The following is a 25,058-nucleotide window of genomic DNA, read 5'->3' as shown; positions in this document are numbered from 1 at the left end:
TTTAGATGGAGAAGTTGCTAAAAGCACACAAACACAGTTTATTTCATGAGAATTTGGTTTACTGGATCAATATGCAATTGTTACAATGTCAGTTACAGGCAGCTGAGTTGCCCACAAGTTGTCCTCACTGACCAGACATGGGGGGCACTTCTAGAGTGTACTCTTGTCATTGCAATAAAGAATACAAAGACTGAACACAATCCGCCTAGTATTTGGCTATGTCAAATGATTGATCACTCCTTAGATTTATGTCACACCGTCTGCAGCAACAGCTCTAACCAAGCATAAACCAAAAGGCTGGTTTGCCATTGTCTTGAAATGTTCTCTAGGTGGGGAGGGCGTACTGACACCCTTCTCTCGTTCTTGGCACAAAACGCATTCCCTGAACCAGACAACTGAAGCATGGTCTATATGTAATGCTCTTGCTTACACGAAAGAGCTGCTTAAGAACCAGATGGAGCCCTGTAACCTAATTTTTGGCTAACAGTGGTGTAGGGCTGGGGTTCCCAACTTTGGGTCCGAAGATGTTGTTGGACTACAATTCCCATCATCCCCAGCCACAATGGCCAAAGCTCCATATGGAGAAAGCTCTTCCCAAGACTTGGGTGGAATATTCCAATACTGTTTAATCCTTTTACTGCTTTCAGCTTGGTTATCCAATTCAGGCCTGATCTCCACTGGCAGCAGAACGTAGTGGCAGAGTAGTCTGTACCACCACAGACTGCGTTTCTCACTACTTCTTTTTCTCACTACTTCTTTCTGAATCAACTGAAGGTTGACTCAGCCTTCCATCCTTCCGAGGTCGGTAAAATGAGTACCCAGAATGTTGGGGGCAATATGCTAAATCATTGTAAACCGCTTAGAGAGCTCCGGCTATAGAGCGGTATATAAATGTAAGTGCTATTGCTAATGTAAGTGCTATTGCTAAATACCTCCCTGCAGTGAAAAAGCTAGCACACCAAGGAAAAGTAAATTTGATTCCAGCCTGCTTTCTGTTGTGCTCATTTTCTAATTGCAGGGCGTTGTTTGTTTAGGGGACCATTCGTAAATCTGATCTGCAGTCTGAAGTGGTATAATCCACCCCTGAACTTTACGCTCCATTTTGCTGGACAAGTAGGGAAGGCCTGAGCCAAGAGAAACAGCAGAAGTGAATGGCCATGTGTCCAGCAATTGTACTTCTCTGCAAAAACGGAAGTTCCTTGTGGGACTGTAACTCAGTGGTAGTACCAGACATGCAGAAGGTCACAGTTCTATCTCCAGGTATGGCTGGGAAAATCTCCTGCCTAAAACCTTGGAGAGTGGTTGCCAGTCAGTGTAGACCAGGGGTTCCCAACCAGTGGTACTCCAGAGGTTGCTGAATTACAACTCCCATCATTCCCAACCCAGGGTAGGAATAAATTGTACCTGGGGCTGATGGGAGTTGTAGTTCAGCAGCAACCTCTGCCTGGAGTACCGCAAGTTGGGAACGCCTGGTATAGACAATACTAAGCTTGACAGACCAAGAGTCTGACTCAATATAGGGCACCTTCCTATGTTTCTATGACAAAGTCTGTCATTGTCCTCAGCATAACCCTCAAATGCTTATCACTGTAGCAATCTCTCTCTCTCTCTCTCATATATATATATGCTATAGATGCTGCTGGCATTTGTGGATTTCGTTCTGTTCCTTTGGACGTGGTGCAACATTTACGCTCTCAGTGGCCCTTCCAGGAGATGTTAATCCTTAGGGAGCAACAAAGGAAAAAGTACAAAAACACCACCATAACACGTAAGCCGTTTGTGATCATTATATGCTCGTTAGACGGTCTCTTATTTGTAGTTGCTGCAAATCATGGTGTCTGGAAACTTAGGAACCCTCCTGTTACCCTACGGCCCCCGATAGCCAAGGGAGTGATTTGACTTCTGGCACAGCTCCCAGTCCCACAGGCCTCCTCATTATATACCTCAGCTATGTTCTCGCACGTGAGGTGAAATGTTGACAGAGGGCCCTCCTCTTTCCCCGTGAGAGCAGCAAGTATGCCTTGCTTTTATTCTGCTCCTTAGCGCTGCTGACAGAAGCTCGATTCAGACATTATGCTGTACGAGTGTACAGATGTCTGTACACTCATACATGTGTTTGTGTGAATGTCTGTACCTGTGTTCATTTAAAAGTGAACCTGGATACAGGCTCTCCAAATGCACGGTGCAGACAGGAAGTGTACTTCTGTACCTGCGTTCAACAGAACATGTGAATAACTGTACCTATGTACACTGTACATGCATTGTATGAGTGTTGAGCATAACGTGCGAATGGGCCTAGAGAGGTTTGCAGAATGAAGTGGGAATGAGGTGATAGAGTTCTGAGGTGGTCACATAAGTTGTGCCACCTTGGACTGCAAGTAATGAGGGACTCATATTTTTTAATGTGCCTCTATATGAAATCTTGCCTGCAAGTAAAACAAACACCAGGACCAGCATCTTTGGAGAAAGAATCTAATTCTATTGTGCTAGTTTTCTACTGGCAAGGTGTTTTAAGGGAACATTGGGTGGGGGGAATTGCCGTCACACCCAGTGTTCTCTCTAATTTTTTTCATCTGCGTGCGGAATTAGATTTGTTCTGGATAGCAGTATCAAGTCAGTATCAAGTACTTGTTATGTGCGCACACATGCATTCAGGGTGGGGCCTTCCTGATTCAACCTGAACAGAATCAAAAATTAACTGAGTGGACATCAAAAAATGTGTGAGTGCTTGCACATGCGCAGGCCTTCGAGGGAACACTGGTCACCCCTACAATCTTAAGTGGTGTGGCCCCTTCTGTCACCTCAAAACCCACCATCTCATTCCCACTCTCTTCCATTGCAGATTAGACCAAGCCTCTGTGCAAGATAAAGGAATGTTTAACCTCTCTCCACTTGAACAGCAAAAAGGGCTCTGCCAGAAGTCCCATTCAGCCATTATAAAAGTGGGTCCAGAGTGGTCCCACATGGTGAGGGAAATGTTTCAGGTGCCACCCTCCAGAGGAGCTATTCTCCAGAGCAATAAAGTACAAATTGGCATAGGGGATTCAGTGTTACAGGTTTCCACCCACACACCCCATATACAGATTTCCGGTGTCTGATTTGCAGACAGGTCAGGGATCAGCACAGCATATACCCGTTTGCCACTTGACTTTTCATCTAAGATGAATTAGCTCACTTAGGATTGAGGGGGAAATAAGTATCCTAGAGTATCGGCCTCCTCGTATGGATTTATTGTTTGATCTGATTCCCACCCAATTTACAGAAAGCACAGTGGACATTCTGTACAACTTTGCAAACTGCTCGTATTTCCATCTGATCTTTGGACTCAACGCCTTGCTGCGGAAAGACTCCCAATGGAACAGCTCAAATGCTCAGCTGGTGTTGGATTATGCAAATTCCCAGAATTATAACATGTCTTGGGAACTTGGCAATGGTACGTGCAAGATGTGTGTGGGTGTGTGTGTGTGTGTGTGTGCCCTTGCAGGTGGGAGCATATTAGGTGCAAAATGCACACTAGGGGGTTGGAAACCATATCCATCCTTAATTTGGCACTGTGAAACTGCGTCTCTGGGTGTTCTGTGAAACAGGATGTTTTTTAAAACAAAGATTCTTACTCATCTCTTGCTGCTTTGTGAGTTGATGCCATAACAGTAAAGTTCCAGTAGATGACCAGAACTTCCACAGGTGGAATAAATATCTAGTTTGGGCTGCACAAGTTACAGCAATTAGGTTTAGTAACACCTTTTGTAAGACCTTTATTGGAATGAAAAACTGATATTATCCCATGCCTGGCTAACAAATATAGACTGAAGTTTTTTTGGGGGGGGGGGGGAGTCTTAATGCTGCTTCCAGAAGACACACAAGCTCAGACTTTGGCAAATCCCCAGTGGAAGAGCGATCCATAGGAAGGGGGCAATGACCAAGAGAGCCTCTCAAAGGCCTAACTCTCACTGAGGTGGTCAGCCTGTGTCTGGGTTTTACCATTTCAAATGGCAGGTGGGGCTCATGTGATTGGATGCTCTTCCATAGTGCAAAACAAACAAAACAAAACAAAAAACTCCTTTCACGTAGAAAACTAGCATGTCAGGGTTCTATCCTAGCCTTCTCCCTGACATACTAATTGTCTATTTGGAGCGATTTTTGTATGGAGGAGCATTCCATCTAATGAGCCCACACCTGCAGTCCAAAGGTGTACAGGGATTTACTATCTCGGTGAAAACTAGACTTGAGTGTTCCTGCAATCCTAACTTGGCACATAGATGGTAAACTAAAAAGTGCCATCATGGAGGTTGTGACCGTACATAAGGTGTTGGTAATTACCTTAAAAAACCTACATGGTTTGGGGCCAAGATATTTGCAGGGCCACCTTCTCCAATTAAAACCGCTCTCCCAATTACATCCTTCCTTTCAAATCCCCCACTTGCTTTCTACCTTTTTTATTGGGAAGGAAAGAGGAAAAGCTACGAGGTACCGTTTCGCCTTCCTTCTTTTGCAAGCCATCCCGGGGTGGGTCGAGGGAGATGCTGGGGGAACTGTTGTGGTGTTCTATGAATTGGCCCACAATCTGCCACCTGAAGCAGACTGCTTTACCCTGCTTCCTGGTAGGGCCGGCCTTGACTGTCTTACAGAATGGTGATGCAAGCTGTGTGAAAGCCCAGCCTGTACTGGCTGGAAATCCACCGAAGTGCTTGCTAGGAAGTTAGAGATCCTGTGAAGAAACTGGAGCAAAGGTTGGATGCTATAATCAATTCAGCTTTTAAAAAAATATGTTTTTCAGCTTTTTAAATTTGTAGGTTTTAATTTTATACTGTTTTTAAATTGTTAAACTGTTTTAACCTTTTATATTTGTTTTAATTGTTTTTATGTTATTATTAACCGCCCAGAGATGGAAGTTTGGGTGGTATATAAGATAGATAGATAGATTAAAATAAAATAAAATAAAATAAAATAAAATAAATTTGTTATTTAGGCAAATGCTTTGACAGCAGTAGGAAAGACACTTTTCATAGTACCACTTAGGCTTGGCCTGCACATGCTGTGTCTGAAATGGAAATAAGGTGGTAGAGTTCTGAGGTGGCAGGATGGACCTTATGCCTGTGTAGAGAGAGGCTCGTACATTTTTGAACGCTCTTCTATATGGAATACTTGTTGCAAGTGTAAAACTAGCAGATCAGGAAGCAGGCTGGGCTGGAACTGTTCTTCCTGATGAGCTGGGTTTTTACTTTCAGAGAGGTTTGTTTTTCGGGTTTTTTTTAAGATGAGGAGCATTCCAAAATGGTTTCCCGCACCTGCAGTCCTAAATGGAGTTTCACACATTTCCAGTTCCACATGTTTTCTGTGGCTTTACAGCTTCTCAAAAGGCCACTTTGATATTTGGTGTTCTGGACTTGTGGTTGATGATGTTCTGTGGGCACATTTTGGGTAACCTTGCTTTGGCAATCCTCTAAGGAAAGATTGCATTCTCTGTGCTTTCTTCAGAGCCTAACAGCTTCAGGCACAAGTCTGGCATTTATGTGGATGGCTACCAGCTAGGCCAGGACTTCATACATCTCCATCAACTTCTGAACAATTACAGCAACTACAGAAATGCCAAGCTCTATGGCCCTGATGTAGGACGGCCTCGGAAGCAGACTCAGAAGCTGCTAAGGAGGTAAAAACGATATCACTGGCTGGATAAACCAACAAACTGCTATTTTGGCCCCGTGCAGACATAACACTTAACTATGGTTATCTTTAATCTGCGTTTGTTACCTTGATCCGTCTTACAGTCACAAATGTAGCATGAAACCATGGTTTAGCTGGCAAAGCTAAGCCTTGTCTCTGGAAGGGATGTACTGGAGATACCAGTGAGACCTGCTGGTCACCTACAAGAATGCAGTGTTAACTATTAAAAATTACGGTACTAGAGATTTAGTCCAAAATTGGTAGTATATATCATGATTGCACGTGTCCCTTTTTAAAATGTTCTTTTTATTATGTTGTCAAGGCAAAATATATTTTATAAAATGTATACAAAGTAGGACAAGTGTATCCTTCAGTTCAAACAACAAACAGAAAACACTCCCCAGTTCTCAAACAATGGCCCTTTCCATGGACCAAAGATAGTAGCAATATGGTGTTGGAACTAGGAATAAAGTCTGATTATGTGTCTGAAACTAGGATGATGATGATGATTGTTGTTGTTATTGATTCAATTTCTATACTACCCTTCCAAAAATGGCTTAGGGCGGTTTATACAGAAAAATAATAAATAAGATGGATCCCTGCCCCCAAAGGGCTCACAATCTAAAAAGAAACCTAAGGTAGACACCAGCAACAGTCACTGGAAGTACTGTGCTGGGGGTGGACAGGGCCAGTTACTCTCCCCTTGCTAAATAAAGAGAATCACCACATTAAAAGGTGCCTCTTTGCCAAGTTAGCTTAAGTTAGATTAAAGTCAGGATGCAAAATAACCTGTATTTAAAATAGTAGGGCAGTTCACGTGATCAACTTCAGGGTAGAAGTCTCCTACCCCTAATTTGGGATCTCTGTGCGCTCCCAATTTTCAATCATGTGTCCTTTAAAAACAAGGTCGGAAGTGGGCAGCTTGATCGTGAGCTAAGCCCCAGCTGGGTAGGATAAGCATGCCGTACCCAAATCCCATCCCCAGCTACAGGACAAGGTAGGAAGGAAAATTGTCCTACCCAGCTGGGCTTAGCTCAGGATCAAGCTATGCTGATCCTTGACACTTGGTGAAGTCCCTGACACTTAGTGCAGATGTCCTGAGATTGTCAGACAATATGGGTTGATTTGTGAGCCAGGGGTGTGGACAAGCAGTCACATGAGTGCTTTGGCACGTGCCAAAATCTTAATGAGTCACTTAAGCATCTACATGCCCATTAGACCCTGTGACTTCTAGTCTCTAGTTTGACCCCTGGGAACAATGCTCATTAAGAAGCTAGTCTTGTGATAGCAAGCATGAATTGTCTCCTTTGCTAAGCAGGGTCTGTCTTGGTTTACATTTGGATGGATGACTAAATGTGAGCGCTGTAAGATATTCCCCATAGGGGATGGGGAAGAGCATCTGCAAGACTGCATGGAGAAGGTTCCATGTTCATTCCCTAGCATCTCCAGGGCTGGGAGAGACTCCTGCCTGAAAGCTTGGAGAGCCAGGGACAGTCAGTGAAGACAATACTAAGCTGCATGGATGGACCAATGGCCTAACGTGGTATAATGCAGCTTCCTGTTTCCTTAATGCCTGTCTGTCTGTGCATCATGCTTTACACAACTTTGCAGTTCCATTTGAATCAAAATTAAAAGGGAGGTGGAGTAAGTGGGAGCAATGAAACCTATCCTTGTTGTTTCTTCACAGCTTCCTGAAATCAGGAGGAAAAGTAATTGATGCTGTCACATGGCATCAGTAAGTACTGAGTTTTTACGCCGCAAATCCATTCTTCAACTGCTATACCTGTGTATAGTATGTAAGAATACGCAAATTGCTTTTGCTGGATCAGAGCCCTGTTATTAGACACTGGGGACATGGGATACATATATAGCATTCCTGAGAGTGCACACTGAAGCCCTGCCTCTGAAGCACCGATGTCCTATAAAGCCCCACTTCCAAGGCATTTTTCACACAGCAGGCTTTACCGTGAGTTGACTATAAGGCTTTACTGCGGGTTCGAAGTTGCCCCAAAAAACCAACACAAAAAGTGGATTTTTTTTTACCCTGAATATAAGTTGGGCTACACTCTTAATGCACTGTGAAAAACCTGAATCATATGTGAAGTGCTCCCCAATAGCTTGCAGGGACTTTGGGCCGATATGTGAACGCACACCCTCCATTCTGGAGGAGATGCGAGCTAAAATCCCTGTCTGAAAAATCCCCTGCTGTCCTTTGTCTGCAGAGACAAACATTGTCCATGACAAACACTGTCCATGAGTGCAGCATTTGCCTCTGCAGACAAATGCCATAATTGTGGGCAGGGTGGGGGGAGACAGCTTCATATTGCATTCTGTATAGGCGAGTATAGCTTCCCCGGGTTTTATAACCCCTGAACGGGGCTGTAAACTTGGATCTAATCCAGCAAAAGCAGTTTGTACATTTTGTAACATAAGCTATCTTTCTAACTTAGTGGCAATCAACACGTCTTGTGGTAGTGAATTCCACAAGTTAGGATTTGTGCAGTTTAACATAATTTTTGTTTGAGCCCACTTTATAAGAGCACTCGCTGCATTTTGGTCAGTTGTAGAATTGTTTCCATCCCCCAATCAAGCTCAGGGGAAACCCGTCCTCCTCCTATGCAGTCGAAGGGCTGTGCACTGCACGGATTGGCTGCCCCTCATGACAGTCAGAAAGCCGCCTCCCCCTTCTCCCCAGAGCAATTTTTCAAATATAAAACCTTTTTTTTAAAAAAGCCAATAACATTTTATCAGTCAAGACATTTGTGGGGGAGAATATTTTTAAAGGTAGACAACCTACTTGAAGCTTGGGGGAAGGGGCAAAGAGGAAATTAGTACTGGATTTTGATCAGATACATGTTTGAGAAGCAAATGTGGAAGAAAACCAAGCTCACTCTGCAACAGAAATAACACAGTGGTCAACATCCAGATTAACGCTGTACTGACATGGCAGCGTTTTTTGGCATGTGAGGAGGGGCAGTTTTGGCACACACACCCTTCTCTTTGCTGCCAACTATATTTCCTGAATATATGCCCCTGAGGGCAGTGGGACCCTAAGGGACATATTTTCAGGAGGCACAGGTGGCTGCAGAGGAAGGGGTGGGAGGATCGCCAAAAATTGCCCTTCTGCTCTCGGAGCAGAAAACGCTGCTGCACCAGTGCAGTGTTAGTCTGGATGTCAGCCATTTATTCCCATTATGTTTGTATGCGCCCTTAACTATTCATTTTGCAAGGAAGCACTTGGTGTCTATCTACACTTCCTGGTGTCTGTCTATCTTCTGCCAATCAAATTCTTGAGGTTCTCATAGTCTCTTGTTTTTCATAAAGCCTGAGGCTTAAATTCATGTATCGTGAATCCTCCACAGATCCCCACAGTCTTTAGATCAGTTGTTGTTTCCCATGATGCTCTTGCGTGAGACTTTTGCTTTTGTGGCCGGGGCCGAAGTTACAATATAAGCAGATTAGGCCACTGCTTCATGCTGCACGATTAAGGGCTTTGGCTGAAGCTGCACGTGAATCCTAGCCCTCGGTTTTGCCTTCAGTACAGAGCTGGCATCTCCAGGGAAATGAAAATGTGGCACAGTGGGGTCCTCCCCCACATCAGCCCTAAGAGTGGCTCTCTGACTGACTGTTTACTGGGCCTGTGTGAAGCTTTGACCAAATCTCTGCACAGTCTCCCTGGCACCATGTTAAGGCAACCATCCCAACTGTGCAGTGCTGCACTTTGCCCAGTGCTGGGGGGTGGGGACAGGGGCTCCTTTAAGGAAAATGGAGTCCTCTTGAGCCCCTACATCATCTTGGAAGGTGTGCACAGAGTGCTGGGAAGTGTAGCCCTTCCCACTGTGTTCCTCCTAGAGTCCTTAAGAGAGGGCTCTGTCTCTCTTAAAGGGCCCTCCCAACACTGAGAAAAGCACAGGACTGTACACAGGTCAAGGCAGTGGGAAATGGCTGAAGGTTTTTTGCCCCCACTTGAAAAATAGTGAAGGTCACTGGCGTAGCACATAATTCCCTGCACCATCCGGGCACCCTCTCCGTTTGCATACATATAGCCACACACTGACTTGGTTGGCAAAACTCCATGACTCAGCACAGATTGTGACTGTCTTCTTGGTTGTCCAAAGGTCTTGTGTTCGTGGGCTTCGAAGAACATTGTTTGCTCTTCCTTACCAACCCTTTTCAGTGAAATGCCTTCAGAGATAATTTCCTCTGGCAGCTTTCCAAAGCCATCACAAACAAACAAACAAACAAACAAACAAAACCCCAAGGCACTTCCTAGCTTTCCTTAGAAACATATCCCACATTAGCATGTCACTCAGACCACAGAGAGGTCTGCAGAGAAAATATGCAGGAAAGCAGAAGGAAAGCCAGTCGTGGTATGAATATAAAGTGCAGGCAATTGACTTCAAGCCCATATGCATGTCTTGAATTTGCAGCTACTATCTGAATGGACGGACTGCCACCAAACAGGATTTTCTCAGCCCGGATGTACTGGATACCTTCATCACAGATGTACAGCTTGTTCTCCAGGTACATGCATCTGTCTGGATGGGTGGATTTTGGGGTAGTGGTACACTGCATACATTCCAACAGGAGAGGCATTGTCACCCATCCTTGGGTCCCCAGCTGTTGGGGAAGAGAGCTGGTCTTGCAGTAGCGAGCAGGAGTAGTCCCTTTTATTTTTGTTTGTTTAATTCAGGGTTTCTTAACCTTGGGCCACAGATGTTGTTGGACTACAACTCCTATCATCCCCAGACATAGCCTCTGTGGCTGAGGATGATGGGAGTTGTAGTCCAACAACATCTGGGGGCCCAAGGTTAAAAAACCCTGGTTTAATTTGTTTATTTAATGTATTTATACATTGCCTGACTCCAAAGGCTCTAGGTGGTTGGTTCACAAAAATAAACACAACAAGAACCAAATGAAACAAACTATTATAACAATTTAAAACATGCAGAGATTACTAAAAGCCTGGCTTAAACATGTGTCTTAAGGGCTCTTTTAAAGGCTAGTAAAGATGTTAAACCATGACCATCTACAGGGAGCGCATTCCATAGCCCAGGAGCGACTATAGAGAAGGCCCGCTCTTGCTAAACAGGGTCTGCTTTGCATTTGGATGGGTGACTACATGTGAGTTCTGTCTGTTGTATTCCCTTAGGGATGGGGCCTGGCATCTCCAGGTAGGGCTGGTGAAGTCTCCTGCCTGGAACCTTGGAGGGCCGCTGCCAGTCACTGTAGACAATACTGAGCTAGATGGACCAATGGTCTGACTTGGCATAAGACACCTTCCTCTGTTCCTGTGGCCCCCATCATCCCCATCCACAATGGCCAAAGGCTAATGGCCTTGTCTATGTGCAGGATCCACAGACATCCCCCCTGCCTGCCACGCGCATGTGGCTTAAGACTACCTGCATGGCGCCACTCCCTCTCTTCCTCTGAACCCCTCTCCAGAATGCATCACTCTTGCAAACTCTTTGGCTGTAGCTCTTAGTTCTTCTCTCCTGAGCTGAGCCTATGTAGCTTTAACTGCGTCTGTGTATATTCTTCCCTGGCTACCCTTACTTCAGGACTTGACAAATCCCCAGTGCCCGGGAGCCATGGCACCTAAAATTTAACCATGCTGCCTAAACTAGGATATTCAGTGGCAGATGTATTTTTTAAAAAAAATCTTCATTTATTCCAGACAGCTCTGTTCATGTTCTACATACGTTACTTGTAAAGGGGATGAACAGAAGTCAATTTGCCCTCCCCCTTCACAATGTCCTACACAAAATCCAGTAATTTTGTCAAGAGTCATGGTCTGGTTCCTAAATTGTTGGGCTCAATCCACAGAAAATTGGTCAAGGCCTGCCTTTATCTCTTCGTCCTCTCCCACACCTCTGTGGTCTCCCCTTCTGTTGAAATGAAGATTGTAAGCTCCTCAAAGCAGGGACCTGTGTGCAGTGCCAGTACTGGTGGTCATTGTGCATTTTCAGCACAAGAAAATGATCATCTGCCAAGGCTCTAAAAACCAGCTATTTATGCATTATAATCCCTGCCTTCTTTGGGACCCGTGTACACAACTATCTGGGTGTAAGGTAGTTACTGTGAAAGCCTGTGAGCAAACCGGGTGTGTGCATCTGCCATCACACCCTCGCACACCTGACACAGCATGGCAAGAAAGGTTTTAGAGCATTTTTGTTGTGATGTTGTAAGATTTTTATATATATATCTGTAAGATTTTTTTATATCAAAATTCGCTCCTCTCAAAAGAGAAAAGAGCATTCAGAAGGTCTAGGTTCTTTTATCTTTCGTCTGGCTGATTGCTATCCCTCTGAGATTCAAGAAGATGTGCAGATAATAAAATCAAAAATATTTATTCTCACCCAATTCCTTGATAATCTTGATAATCTTAGAAGACAGCAGGGCAATACAGCATTCAAGGCGCAAGTAACACGTTCTAATCATAAATCAGAGGTCTAGAAGTTTCAGCCAGAAGCTGCCTGGTTTTTTTCTCACTTCCCTTTCTTCCTGTCTGCCCTCTGTCTTGTTACCTCACCCGTATATTCTGTAAAAGACATCATCCCCTCAAACTTGTCCCCTTGTTTTTCTTAACATTGATTGGCCAGATGGATTCAGACTACTCTTGACCTATACAATAATTTGTCAATTAGTCTAGGACCACGATTTACATAGAATGTATGCAATTGATACAGGTATTTTTACGTATAGGTGTATTTATCGAAACTTCTACTTCAAAGGAAGTATCATAAGAGAACCAGACAGAGACTTCTGTCGTTTATGCCCATCCCATCAATATATGCCATATCCTCTTGATTTCTTTGATGTAGAACCTCGCCCAAGGCGGAAAAGCTATTGAGGTGTACTTTTTGAGAAGAGGATCTTTGACATTTGGAAACTGTCTGAAAAACAAATTGTATCAGAAACTACTTGGAAGGCATATTCTTGACTTCACAGGCACAAAAGCCTGGATTTTCCTAAAACCCTTGTCAAGTAGACTGGTCAACTTGGTCATTGAAAAATGCCCTTCCTGTATTCTTACAACGTGTAAAAATGGAATCCTGCCCATGTCAGTGGATGCGAACAACCAACTTGCTAGATCGGGAGTTGATATAAGCCTATTCACACATTATGTTCAAGCACATATAATCTGTGGACGTTATACCTGCATACAGATCTGTACACAGGTATAGTTATTCACATGTTATATTCAACACATGTACAGCAGTACACTTCCTATCTGTGCCTGCCTTTGAGGGGGTCTGTACTGAGGTTCACTTTTAAGATTAACACATATACAGTAATTCACACACACACATTTAAGTGTGTACAGGCACTTGTACGTGGTACAATCTGATGTCTGAATAGGGCTATACAAAGGCTTGTCAAGTGCTTTTTCTGCGGCTAACACACAGTTGGGTAAACAGGCTTTCATTTCCCTATCAACATCCCTATTCTCCAGGGTTGTTAATGACAAGTTAACTCAGTTTCCTAGAGTTATTGACTCTCCCTTTTGCACTCTGTACATTTCGCAATGTTTTTCCAGATTGTTGACAACACCGTACCAGGCAAGAAAGTGTGGCTGGGAGAAACAAGTTCAGCCTATGGAGGTGGTGCTCCTCGATTATCCAATACGTATCTTGCTGGCTTTATGTAAGTATAATCATACCTGTCCAAAAGAGCAGAACTTTCTACACATGGAGTGTCAGGATCTGATCCACAACATTATTGGCCAGTGTATGCCAACAAGTCAGCAACTAGGACAGACTATTGCATGTAGGGTTGCCAACATCCCACTGCCCGAATAAGGGACACAAGGCAGGGTGTATGCAGCTGTCATTTCAAGCCAGAGGGCTCTGTGTGTTTTTACCATGTTGCTTCTCCTCTGCTTATTGATATAACCATGGTTAGCCAATCTGGGTGTGATGTAATTTTGTTTTCTAGAAAGAGGAGCATTGTTAGCCACTAAAAATAGGTTCCACACACAAGCAATATCTAGTAGTCATTGCTTATGTGATTTTCAAGATCCTGATACCGGGATAATGCTAAGTTAGCCAATCATTGATGGTAGTTAATGTTAATGTTTTTGTTAATGTCCCGTATCGGGTACACTGTTGGCAACCCTAAGCCGAACATCCCCTGCCCCCGCCCACTCCTAATTGCTTTAAGGTGGTTGGAGTTAAGGTTTCTCATCTTTTTCTTCCATTTTACTTGACAGGTGGCTGGACAAACTAGGGCTGTCAGCCCGCCTGGGCATTGATGTGGTGATGAGACAGGTGTTCTTTGGTGCTGGAAACTACCATCTGGTGGATGCCAACTTTGAACCTTTGCCGGTATGTATAGGCGGATTACTGCATAGGCGATAGAGGCAATTGCCTACAGCTGCAAATCTTGGGAGAAAGGCGAATCTTGGGGGGCGGGGGGGGGAAGTGGAATCTTTTTAAAAAATCTTTAAAAACTGCCACTGCTTGGTGGCGGCGAGAGCTCCTAGAGGGCCCGCCCGCCTCCCAAATTATGTCGGGCGCAGGCCGCTGCCTGCCTGAACAGCATCATAGACGGCGAGAGGGGGAGTCTCCATTTTTCTCTTCTAAAAGAAGGGATAGCAGTGGCCTTTTACATTTAAAATGCCGCATGTGGAGAAAGGTCCAAAACAGGCTGCGATGGGGGCGTGGATTCATTTGGGAGGGAGGAGGGTAGCTGGAAGGAGCTCTCCCACACTGTTCCTCCATGCAGCGACCATGGACGCTGCCTTCAGGTAGACAGGGAACTTTCCCACACAGACCACAACCCTCCCCACTACAGTTGCTGCCGTCCCATTCCGCCATGCAGGCAGTGGCGCTTTAATGTAAAAGGGGGGGACTTTTCCCTCTGACCCCCACAAATGCCACTGTGCCACTGCAGCAACTTTTAGAAGAAAAAAGAGGGGACTTCCCCCTCACCACCTCTACCCGCACTGTGGTGGTGGGGGCAGCAAATCTGGGAAAGGGCTGTAGTGGCAAAATGCAGTGCTTGGCAAGAAAGTCCCAGGTTAAATTCACGGCATCTCCTGCCAAAAGGACCTTGGGTAACAATGAGCAGTTTCCAGACTAAGGGATGCAATAATACTACACAGAAGTTAGTCTGTAGTCTGTACTCTAGAGTAGTTTTGTCTGGATGCTACCCAGTGTTAGAAACTCTTCTGTCAGACCCTGGTTCAACTTGATATAGAGCAGGTTCATATGTCCGACTTTAAAAAACAAACAAACAAACAAAAAAACAGCTGCTTTTTTTTCTGTGCCTGAAGAGAAGTTGTTCTACTACTCAAATGGCTACACATTCTGCAGAATGTGCCATGACTTAATTAACTGCATATCAGTGAGTCTTGTCAAGGTCCCGAAAACCGCAGTTATGGGTCAATGGAATGACTCTGCAGAAGCAGAACTTATCTGTTTCTGGATGTTCCCAAAGTCGTAACCACTAAAGCTAAGCACAGAAACAAACAAGCAAGTTGGAAGGAAACATATTCAAAGGGTATAGGGTGAGGGTGGAAAGATCTTGTTGCAGGAGGTATGTATTTTTCTTCATGGTGTTTAGAACATTTTCTTAGCTGTTTCATGAGTGGTCTCATGATACGTTAGTACAGCAAGGAAACACTCAGCACTAAAATAGCAAAAAAAACCCAAAACCAAATCCTGATATCATGCCCTATTTACCCGAGTCCAAGATTTGTTTCCCCCCAAGTTCTTTGATGTTAGAAATCAGGGGTTCATTTTAAATTCAGAGTCATCTATGTATAGACATAATTTTAAAGTTCACAAAATGGCATGGGCATGCAGGTATTTAATGGGAATAGTACTGGTGACTTCATGGGCACTAGAGCCAATTGGTGCCTGTGACAGTCTTGCAACTGTAGTCCGAACTGAAAAAATTGTTGCAATAGTTCCAGAAGCCTGGGAGGTGATTGCATTTTCCAGTTTTAAATGTTGGCAAAATATGATTTCCCTAAAATGAAAGCACTTCCTTGATGGAAGGTATCTGGGTTTCCATCAACAGCTGAAGAAGGCGGCTGAAGAAGTTCTGTATATGTAATTCCATCATAGGTAATGCTTTTTGCATCAAGCTGTTATTTTAAGATAGTGATTCATGGAATAATGTCAAAATTTCTTTGACAGTTCTTTAAAAAAAAAAAAAGCTGTTGTTTGTTAATGAAATATAGGATTATTGGCTCTCTCTGCTGTTCAAGAAACTGGTGGGCACCAAAGTCCTACAGGTTACCCTGACAGATGATGACCCAAAGAAGCTTCGTGTGTATCTTCACTGTACAAATGACAACAAGTAAGCATTCAGCACAACGTCCAGTAGGACCGAATTCATTAAAAACTAGCTGGACCGGGTGCAGAGCTTCTGTGCCTCTAGTTTGCTACCATCGCCATCCCTCCCCCCGCCATCATTGCCAATCCCTCCACCCTGCTGCCGTTTTCTTCCCCTCCCACCCGCCCGCTGTCACCATCATTTTCCGCCTGCCCTCTTCCGCCCGCCCACTGCCACTTTCTTCCCCCCACCTGCCAGCCAGCCAACCAACACTGCCATTTTATTTCCTTGCTTGCTCAGCTGGCTGGCTGCCGCCACTATTTTTTTCCTCCCACCCGTCCCCATAACTGCCCAACAGCTGCTCACGAATTCTCACAAGAGCTGCCACACATGGGATTAGCGACAGGTACGCCTAAGAGAAATAGATAGATAGCTCAGCCAGAGGAAAGACATGGGTAGGCTAAAGTACAGTGGCTGCCATCCTGACTGAATTTATGCCCAACTTGTTCTTTTCATTTCAGTGGGACTTGGTCAAGTATATGTAGTCAGGATGTCAGCCAATGGCCATTGCACTGATGCAACATCTCAAATTGTTGCATTGTTCTGGTGCTTGTGTCCAACTTGGGGCAGTGTTGTTGCACTCAAGCATTTGAAGCCCTACACTTGTCGGGATAGGCAAAGACAGAGTGGCAAGTTAATTTAATGGCTAGTGGCAAGCCAACCTAAGGAATTATTCCCACCTCCACTACTGAATTTGGTAGGAGGTGTGTAAAATTCCAAAAGTGAGTTGGGAATCTTCACTTTGCCAATGCCTTTCTAGGTCAGGATCCTGATTACTGTTGTATGTTGTGAAAGCTTATGTTGGTGCTAGTGAAATGTCGAAAATTACAAAAGGGGTGTGTGATATCCCTATAGGGTTCCTAGTGAAGGACACTGAGCACTTTGTCAAGGGGGAGATGTTTGTCACATTCCACACTTTCATCCCAGCGTGCAGCACCTTATTTTTCCCCCTAAGAGTAAATGGCAGTCAATCCTCTGTGCCAGAGGTCCCCAACCTTTGGTCCCCAGATGTTGTTGGACTGGACAACACTGTAATGGAGGCTTAACCTCCCCACTGGCTGGCAAATTCAGTTAATAAGGTTCAGGTGCAGGTAAATAAGTCCTTTCTCAAATGTGTCCCAGATTGCAGCCTATTACATTGCTCCATAAACTCAGATAACACAATTTTCTCAAGTGTGAATTAGAGATCTGTATTTCATAGCTGTTTTGCCATACATCCGGGGTTCTCAGACTTGGGTCCCCAGATATTGTTGGACTACATCTCTCATCATTTGGGGTTGGGGATGATGGGAATTTTAGTCAAACAGCTTTTTCAGTCCCAAGTTTGAGAACCCCTATCGTACATGATCATTTTAACGAGCCATTTCATTGTTTCTCCCTCCAGCCCTCGGTACAGAGAAGGTGACATCACCCTTTTTGCCTTAAACCTCTACAACAGCACAAAACACTTGCAGTTACCCTCTTACTTATCCAACAAGGCGGTGGATGAATATCTTTTATTGCCTTATAGAAAAGAAAATATACTTTCCAGGTAAGCAATCCAACTTTTCATCATTTTTATTTTATTTTTTAAAAAGTAGTTTGCATAACAAACAATATTGGCTGACATGTTCTGCAATATAATACAGGTGGTTCTGAGCCACCGATGCTGCTGCACGCCCCTGTTTTTATTCTGTTATATATCTGTTGTGTTTTTAATTCTGTATACCGCCTAGAGATGCACATATCAGGCGGTGTAAAAAGATAGATAGATGCAGCAGCATGCCTGCACTTTGGGGGACTACTTACTGAATTTCCAATGTAAGTAGCGCTCCCAAAATGCAGACACGCACTTTTAAGTGTTTGCACCGTGGTGCAAGACTGTTATTGGCTCCTTAGTGTTGGGATATGCAGCAGCTGCAGCCTAACTTACTGTGTATAGTTTGCATGTAATCTGCTATGAAGCCAGAGGGGGCACTGTACTGGTTCAGTACTGGTTGGGCTAGCTAGGAGCTTCTATTCTCCTTCCTGTTCCTGTCTGTTCCTGTTCCTCTGTGCGAGTTAGCAAGTTCTGTAAGCGTTTGTCTCACAAGTAAAGTTGTCTTAAACCTTTCTCTGGTGGTTGTTTTGAAAACCATGCAGACAGCTCACATTCTGCAACACTTAGAAGCCCGCAGCAGCGCGGGTAGGGTTGCCATGTCCCCCGGAATTTAGGGTAGCCCCCGGATTTCGGCTCTTCCACCCAGCTGCTAAATTCCACCCGGATTTACACGGATTTCAAATGCACTGCCTGGATTGCCTGGATTTTACTCTGGATACGATCACATGGGAGGGCAGAGAAGGAGGGGAAAATATACAAATCTGTCAAAGAAATAAATAAGATGCAAATTAGTTTCCACATAATTTGCATAATATGCAAAATAGTTTCCACATAATTTGCATAATATGCGAATTAGGCCACCCGGCTTTGGGAAGCTTGGATATGGCAACCCTAAGCACGGGCATCTTAGAACCGCCCGCATTACTCTGCAGAACATGCGGGCAACCCAATACAGAAAGGAAACTTCTTAAGGCAGCTTGGGAAGACCACATGAAGACATACTTTATCTTGTAATTGATCATCCAAAAATATTGCAAAAATATTTCTCATTCCTCAATAGCTTTACCAGTCTGTTTCCTACAGTTGCTTTCTAAAAAATAAGATATTGTCATTTAAGCAATATGCCAAATCTCTCTAAAGCAGGGGTGGACAGAATTAAGACATCAGGGATCTACTTCGCCCAAATTTTGTTAAAGATTTTAAAATGTTGCAGTTCCTTTGAACCTCCTGTACATGACTTCTTATGATTTGTACGTATTGGAAACTTGAGAGAGCTTGGTTAGGAAATCTTTGTCTTAGCACTTATATCTGAGAGTGCAGAAATCTGGGATTCTTATGGACAGTGAACCTGAGTGCCTGCAGGAAGGTGGGAGATACCGACAGATTTGGCGTGACCTGCAGATTTCAGTGTTCAAAAACCTGAAGGGAAAAAAACCCCTGAGGGCCCATACCCCCAGACTGCCCCTATGGATGTTAATGAGATGGAATATTCATAAGCTCAGACCGTTACCAGTTAACAGACAAGCAAGTGGGTGGAGGTAATGGAACTCAGTGGCAAGGGGAAAGAAGAGGGCTTGAACAAAAAGAGTGGGAAAGTTTATCAGCTTGAACACCCTCAAGACAGTCACAAGCCCTTCTGAGGGGAAAGGGTGCATAAAACTCTTTGGTTTTTTCACCAGCCATTTCACAGCTTTCTGAGGGGGGAAGGCTTTGAAAAGGAGTAGGGTCTAAGCACCAGCCCCTCCCTCCACAAAATGGTGGTTGTGGTGGGGAGTTGCGATGAAGTGATACCCAAGTTAAAGTAGACACAGTCCTATCTTTGTTGCTAACTTTTGTTTTTTCACCATGCTCAGGCACAGGCTCAGGTCACACATACACAGCGGGGTTATACTGCAACATGTCGTTGTGGCTTCATTCTTGTGTTTAAACTTCTAGAACCCTTTCCCTGCCCACGGTGTGTCTCTTTAACAAGCCTGCTATGAAAAGGAGGGGCCCCGTTTTGCTGACTTGGGAGTTCCCGTTCTGCTTGAAAGCACCGCAGAGGGAGAGGAAGCCAAGTGACCTCTTCACAACAAAACCCGTGTCCTCTCCTGACTTGGTTAGGGAGGCCAGTTACAGCCAGATTCTTCATACTGCTGCTGTTTTCTGGCCTTTTTGTCTGTGTTCCTCCCCACACCCTACTCTCACTTGCCCTTTTCTGGTCACATTTCTCCTCACGTGGACTTCCCTCATCATGTCTCTTTCCGTATCAGGCACATTCCAGTTTTTCTGTTTCATTGGGTACAGCTTGGACCCAAGCAACTGTAGTAGTTGCAGCCAATGGACAGTGCCCACCAAGCCTATTCTTAGCATCGAGGCTGAAATTTCTGCAAACCCCCAGAATTTTCCTTTCTCCACACCCCTGCACATTTCCGCACAACTTGAAGAGTCAGGACATTTGCACAGATGCAGTTAATGTAGTTCTTGGTTTAATGGGCTCATTGTAGTGTGATGGTCAAACCTCTGTTGGCCAGAAAGCTCAGTAGCATTATTCATTCGCAAGACTCCTCTCACCTATGAGGAAAGCCTACAATGTTTGGAGTATTTAGATTTAGAACAAGGGTTCCCAAACTTGGGTCCCCAATATGGTTGGACTACAACTCCCATCAATCCCAGCCACCTGGGGATAATGGGAGTTGCAATCCAATAACATCTGACATAGGAAGCTGCCTTCTACCGAGTCAGATCATAGGTCCATCTAGCTCAGTGTTGTCTACACAGACTGGCAGCGGCTTCTCCAAGGCCCTAAGGAGTCTCTCTCAGCCCTAACTTGGAGACACCAGGGAGGGAACTTGGAACCTTCTGCATGCGGCCCTATCCCCGAGGGGAATAGTTTACAGTGCTCACACATATAGTCTCCCATTCAAATGCAAACCAGGGTGGACCCTGCTTAGCAAAGGGGACAAGTCATGCTTGCTACCACAAGACCACCTCTCCTCCCGCACTCTAGGGATCCAAGGATGGGAACCCCTGATTGGGGGTGGGGGGACAACTAAGTGTATGGGGAGAGGGACGTGATAGAGGTTTATAAAATAATACATGAAGTGGAGAAATAAGGTTTTTTTTTTCTCCCTTTCTCCAAACACTAGAATCTGAGGTCATCCAATACAACAGACTGGCAGGAGAACCAGAAGAGCCAAAAAGGAAGGAGTTCTTCACACCACACATAATTACTGGTCTTGTAGCAGCAAGCATGACTTGTCCCCTTAGCTAAGCAGGGTCCACCCTGGCTGCTTATGAATGGGAGACTAGAAGTGTGAGCACTGTCAGATATTCCCCTTAGGGGATGCAGCCACTCTGGGAAGAGCAGAAGGTTTCAGGTTCCCTCCCTGGCTTCTCCAAGATAGGGCTGAGAGAGATTCCTGCCTGCAACCTTAGAGAAGCTGCTGCCAGTTTGTGAAGACAATACTGAGCGAGATGGACCTATGGTCTGACTCAGTATATGGCAGCTTTCTATGTGCCTAGGTTCCTATGTACTTTGTTGAATTTGCTGTCACTAGATGTGGTGATGGCCATTAGCCTGGGAGTCTTGGAAAAGGAATTAAATACATTCCTGAGGAATAGGTCATTTAATAGCTGTTAGCCAAGAGAGCTATATGAAGCCTCCATGTTTAGAGGCTGTATACCTCTGTATACTTGCTGCAGGTATGGCTGCTGCCTCCATGGTTCTTGGATGCACTGTGGAAAACAAAATGCTGGACTAGATGGACCTTGGGTCTAATCCAATAGAGCTCTTCATCTTACAGATGACTCTCTTTTGTGCTAATAAGACTTTCAAATAACACGAGAGAGATCAAAGGCAATTTAAGCTGCATGTGTAAAAATGCCTAGAATTAGGGAATTCTGTGATCTATTAATTTATGCTCAACTGAACAATCAATCAATCTTTATTACAGTCATGGACCAGAATAAAGTGTAGGAATCTATGCTTAAAATGTTTTCTAAAGGCATACTGAAAACAGTTTTTTGAATTTCATCATCTGGAGATACTGGCTGATGTGATGAGGGAAATTACTCAAAGTAGTCACATTGAAATTAAATTATTTTGTTTTTAATTTCAATGGGACTACTTTGAGTAATTTTCCTCATCATGTCAGCCACTGGCTGCATCCACTGCAGCATTAGATCTTTGTTTTGCAAAACAGGCAGATGCACAGACAGCACTTTGGCAGACTTCCTCATTTGGGACTGGGGAAATCTGCAAAAGTGCCAATTGTGCAACCCCGATACTACCTTTGAAGGGCGCAGCAGCCCCACAGCACAATGTTAAAGAGACGTAATGCTGCACTGGATGTCAGCCACTGTTTTACCTTTCAGAATTATTCTTGTTTTAGAAATGGCTTTATTCAATAATTTGTTTGTTTGTTTGTTTGTTTTTAAATCAAAGTCATGTTTGATTTATTCTTTGATTATACATTGTCCAACTTAGATTTGCATCTAAAACCTACATCCTCTCCTCTTGCAGGTGGGTTCAGCTGAACCATCATGTCCTTAAAATGCTGGATGATGAAACATTGCCAAGTCTCAGGGAGAAACCACTTAGTCCAGGAAGCAGACTTGAGCTTCCAGCATTTTCATATGGATTTTATGTAATTAAAAATGCCAAAGCGATGGCTTGCATTTAGCAAGTCATGCACATCTCCAAAATCTAATTGAAGGCCATATCTTGGAAGACTTTCTGCTGGGCAGTCCTGCTTTGGTGGCAAAACCAAACCTAGTCCGAGTGAAGGGCATATCATGAGCTTGAGTGTGTGTGTGTGTGTGTGTTTTCTTTCATCTTTCTACGATGGTTCATTTAGTAACACTTTGTTGTGCCCATGGTTGTCCCAAGAATGAAGGTGCTACTACAGCAGAGATTCCAGTCTGAAATGCAATGAGGACATCGTCAGCAGGGAGACCAGGCCCAGATACAAAACTGTTTTATTTTGGATGATATTTGTTTGAATGTAACTTTTTATGATATTTGCACTTTTGAAATAAACTAATTTATATTAATATTTGCCGTTGGGAAAGTTCAGTTTTTTGGTTCTCCCATAAGTAGCCACAGTGCTAAAGCTGCCACCTTTTGATGATTTCCCATGAGAATGCAGACAGCAGATATGAAAACCACATTTCCTGCTCCTTAGGGTGTTTTCATGTGAGAGGTTTAAGATATTTTTACGTGAGAGGTGCAGTCCAGTCCTGTTTGCACTCATTTGGGGGAAAGTCCTATGAATCTGTGACATTAAGAGCATGAGAGAACGATCAGGGCAAAGATTTAGCATGCGGTTTCCAACAGCAGCCAGGTGGGTGCCTTTGTGATGTCCATGGTCAGGGCATGAAAGTGAAAGTCTTTCCCCTGTTGTCCATCACCAGATTATGGTATTCAGAGTCATACATACCATTTCCATTGACATTCCACTGAGATCCATTGAGCTTTCATGACTACGAAACATGCAAAGAGCTGGGCTACAAATTGGGGTTTGTAGCTGCTAAGTCTGTAATGAAAATGTATAACCTACGTTGTCTAATATGCACACTGGCTATTTAAAATGATCATCTTCCAGTATGGTAAAGCTAAACAGCAGCTTAAAAATGTGAATAGGGCCATAGCTCAACAGTAGGGCACCTGCTTCAAATGCAGGTCAGGAAAGAGCCCTGTCTGAAACCTTTGAAAATCGCTGCCGGCCATTATAGACAGTACTGAACAAGATGGGCCCATGCTGATTCAAGATAAGGCTGCCTCATAGGTCTTTCCCAGAGATGTAGATTTTTCAGAAAATGTTGAATTAGAAGATTTTCTGGAAATTGTATCACACAAATGTCCCCATCATTTGCATAAAGTTTGCATTAATTTTTTTTTTTTTTTTTAAATACAAATGTTCCTGATGCCATTAATAGACTGACTTGATCTGGCATGTTATTTGACCTATTTATACATTTTTAAAAATACAAAACACCACCGCCACTCACTGTATCTCAAAAGTTTTTCAAGCGTGTAAACATTTTAGAAATGTTCCACATGGAAAAATATGGGGACATTTTCTACCCCATACCTCTGGACAGTCCATAACATTTTGACTCCTCAGGCAGAATATTTACATGAGCCACTAACATAATATTTAAACTTTCTTGTAAAGCATCTCCTTGGTATAGCCTGGTTTTCCCTGCTGTTTTTTTAAAGGTGTCTCCAACCTTTTATGACAATATTTGTGTGAAGCTTTGGCCTAAGCTGTAGTTGCACAATGGTGGCCAAACAAATTAATCGACAGACCTATGGGATCTGTGTATGTATGTCTGAACTGGAATCTATTTTTTAAAAAAATAGTGAGGAAAAAGAAGAAACCTTCACTTTCTGTATTATAAGTTTGTTGCCAATCAGCCTGGGGGTTCATATTTTTCTTCTCTTGTCCTGTATACTGCATTAACCAAATCACATCCTTGTCAGTTCTGTTTTCTTATGAATACATGATATATCTTTATTTTTGAAATGAACCCAAAATGAAACACATTGACAAAATCCTTAAATACAATATTTAATAATTTATACTAAAACATAACATATAATAATAAAATAAAATCATTACAATGATAAACATCAAATTATTATTATTATTATTTTAAAAGCAGCACACTTCAGACCTGTTCTAGTAACCCAAGAATGTATTGTTCACTGGAAAAGTGCAACTTAGAATGTGAAACACAATTTATCTAAGGACTGTCTCTAGTTGCTTGACAGGCTTGTCCAGGTCCCTGGGGGGAAAAATAGAAGTCCAGCAACACAGATTTATGTTGCAAAGTTGATGTTGTTCCTGCCTCCACTCCACATCCTCCCACATAGCCTTCTCATCCTGAGGTCTTCTGGACTTGGCACTTAAAGGGACAGTACACATCAGGAATAACCTTTTTTTGCTGCAGCAGGAAAACAGCAGGCACAGAAATTAGTTGGTCCCAAAGGCCTTTTTGAAAAGCTGGGTTTTTGCCTGGCATCGGAAAGCACTCAGTGGGCAGGTTCAGAAAACCTGCCAAAAGTAAAGAAGCTGGGAACCAAAGGTTCCTGGCAAGTGTGTACTCCTGGCAAGCGCTCTCCGAACCCACCAATCTCTGGTTGGTGGCTGGACTTACAGACTTCAGCCCAACTTTCTCCACTCAACTTCAACTCTAGGTTACACACATTGGGCTGAAGTGGTTAAGTCCGGCTGCCAAGTAGAAGTTCACAAGTTCAGACAACATGATGCCTGCCAGGAGTGTACACTCGCTGGGAACCTCTGGTTCCCAGTTTATTGACTTTTGGATCCCACCTAGTGTTTGGGCCAGCAAGGCTTCCCTTGGGGGAGGCAATTCAATAGTGTAGTGGCCAGTACTAAGGAGACCCTGCTCCTGGTGGACTGTGGCACCCACCACCAGGGCTGTCATCAGGGATAGGCAGCTGCCAAGGGCCAGAGCCTTCAGA

At 43.9% G+C, this 25,058-nt stretch overlaps 1 protein-coding gene across 3 annotated transcripts in view; it reads left to right on the top strand.

Annotated features, from left to right (window-relative positions):
* HPSE (heparanase) overlaps positions 1-22,623 on the top strand; it is a 37,550-nt gene extending 14,927 nt beyond the window's left edge. The window contains exons 3-12 of one of the 3 annotated variants that reach the window (XM_053258561.1): positions 1,634-1,768; positions 3,263-3,433; positions 5,479-5,650; positions 7,352-7,399; positions 10,095-10,188; positions 13,205-13,311; positions 13,877-13,991; positions 15,854-15,972; positions 17,393-17,539; positions 22,092-22,623. In XM_053258561.1, coding sequence (XP_053114536.1) covers positions 1,634-1,768; positions 3,263-3,433; positions 5,479-5,650; positions 7,352-7,399; positions 10,095-10,188; positions 13,205-13,311; positions 13,877-13,991; positions 15,854-15,972; positions 17,393-17,539; positions 22,092-22,251 — 1,268 coding nt within the window. In that variant the 3' untranslated portion in view covers positions 22,252-22,623. The other 2 variants (XM_053258563.1, XM_053258562.1) reach the window with 2 other exon arrangements.
* The last annotated feature ends 2,435 nt before the right edge of the window (positions 22,624-25,058 follow it).

This window comes from Hemicordylus capensis, chromosome 5 (assembly GCF_027244095.1).
Source record: "Hemicordylus capensis ecotype Gifberg chromosome 5, rHemCap1.1.pri, whole genome shotgun sequence".
NCBI classification, from domain to species: Eukaryota; Metazoa; Chordata; class Lepidosauria; order Squamata; family Cordylidae; genus Hemicordylus; species Hemicordylus capensis.
This window is presented reverse-complemented; position numbering and strand designations above follow the sequence as displayed.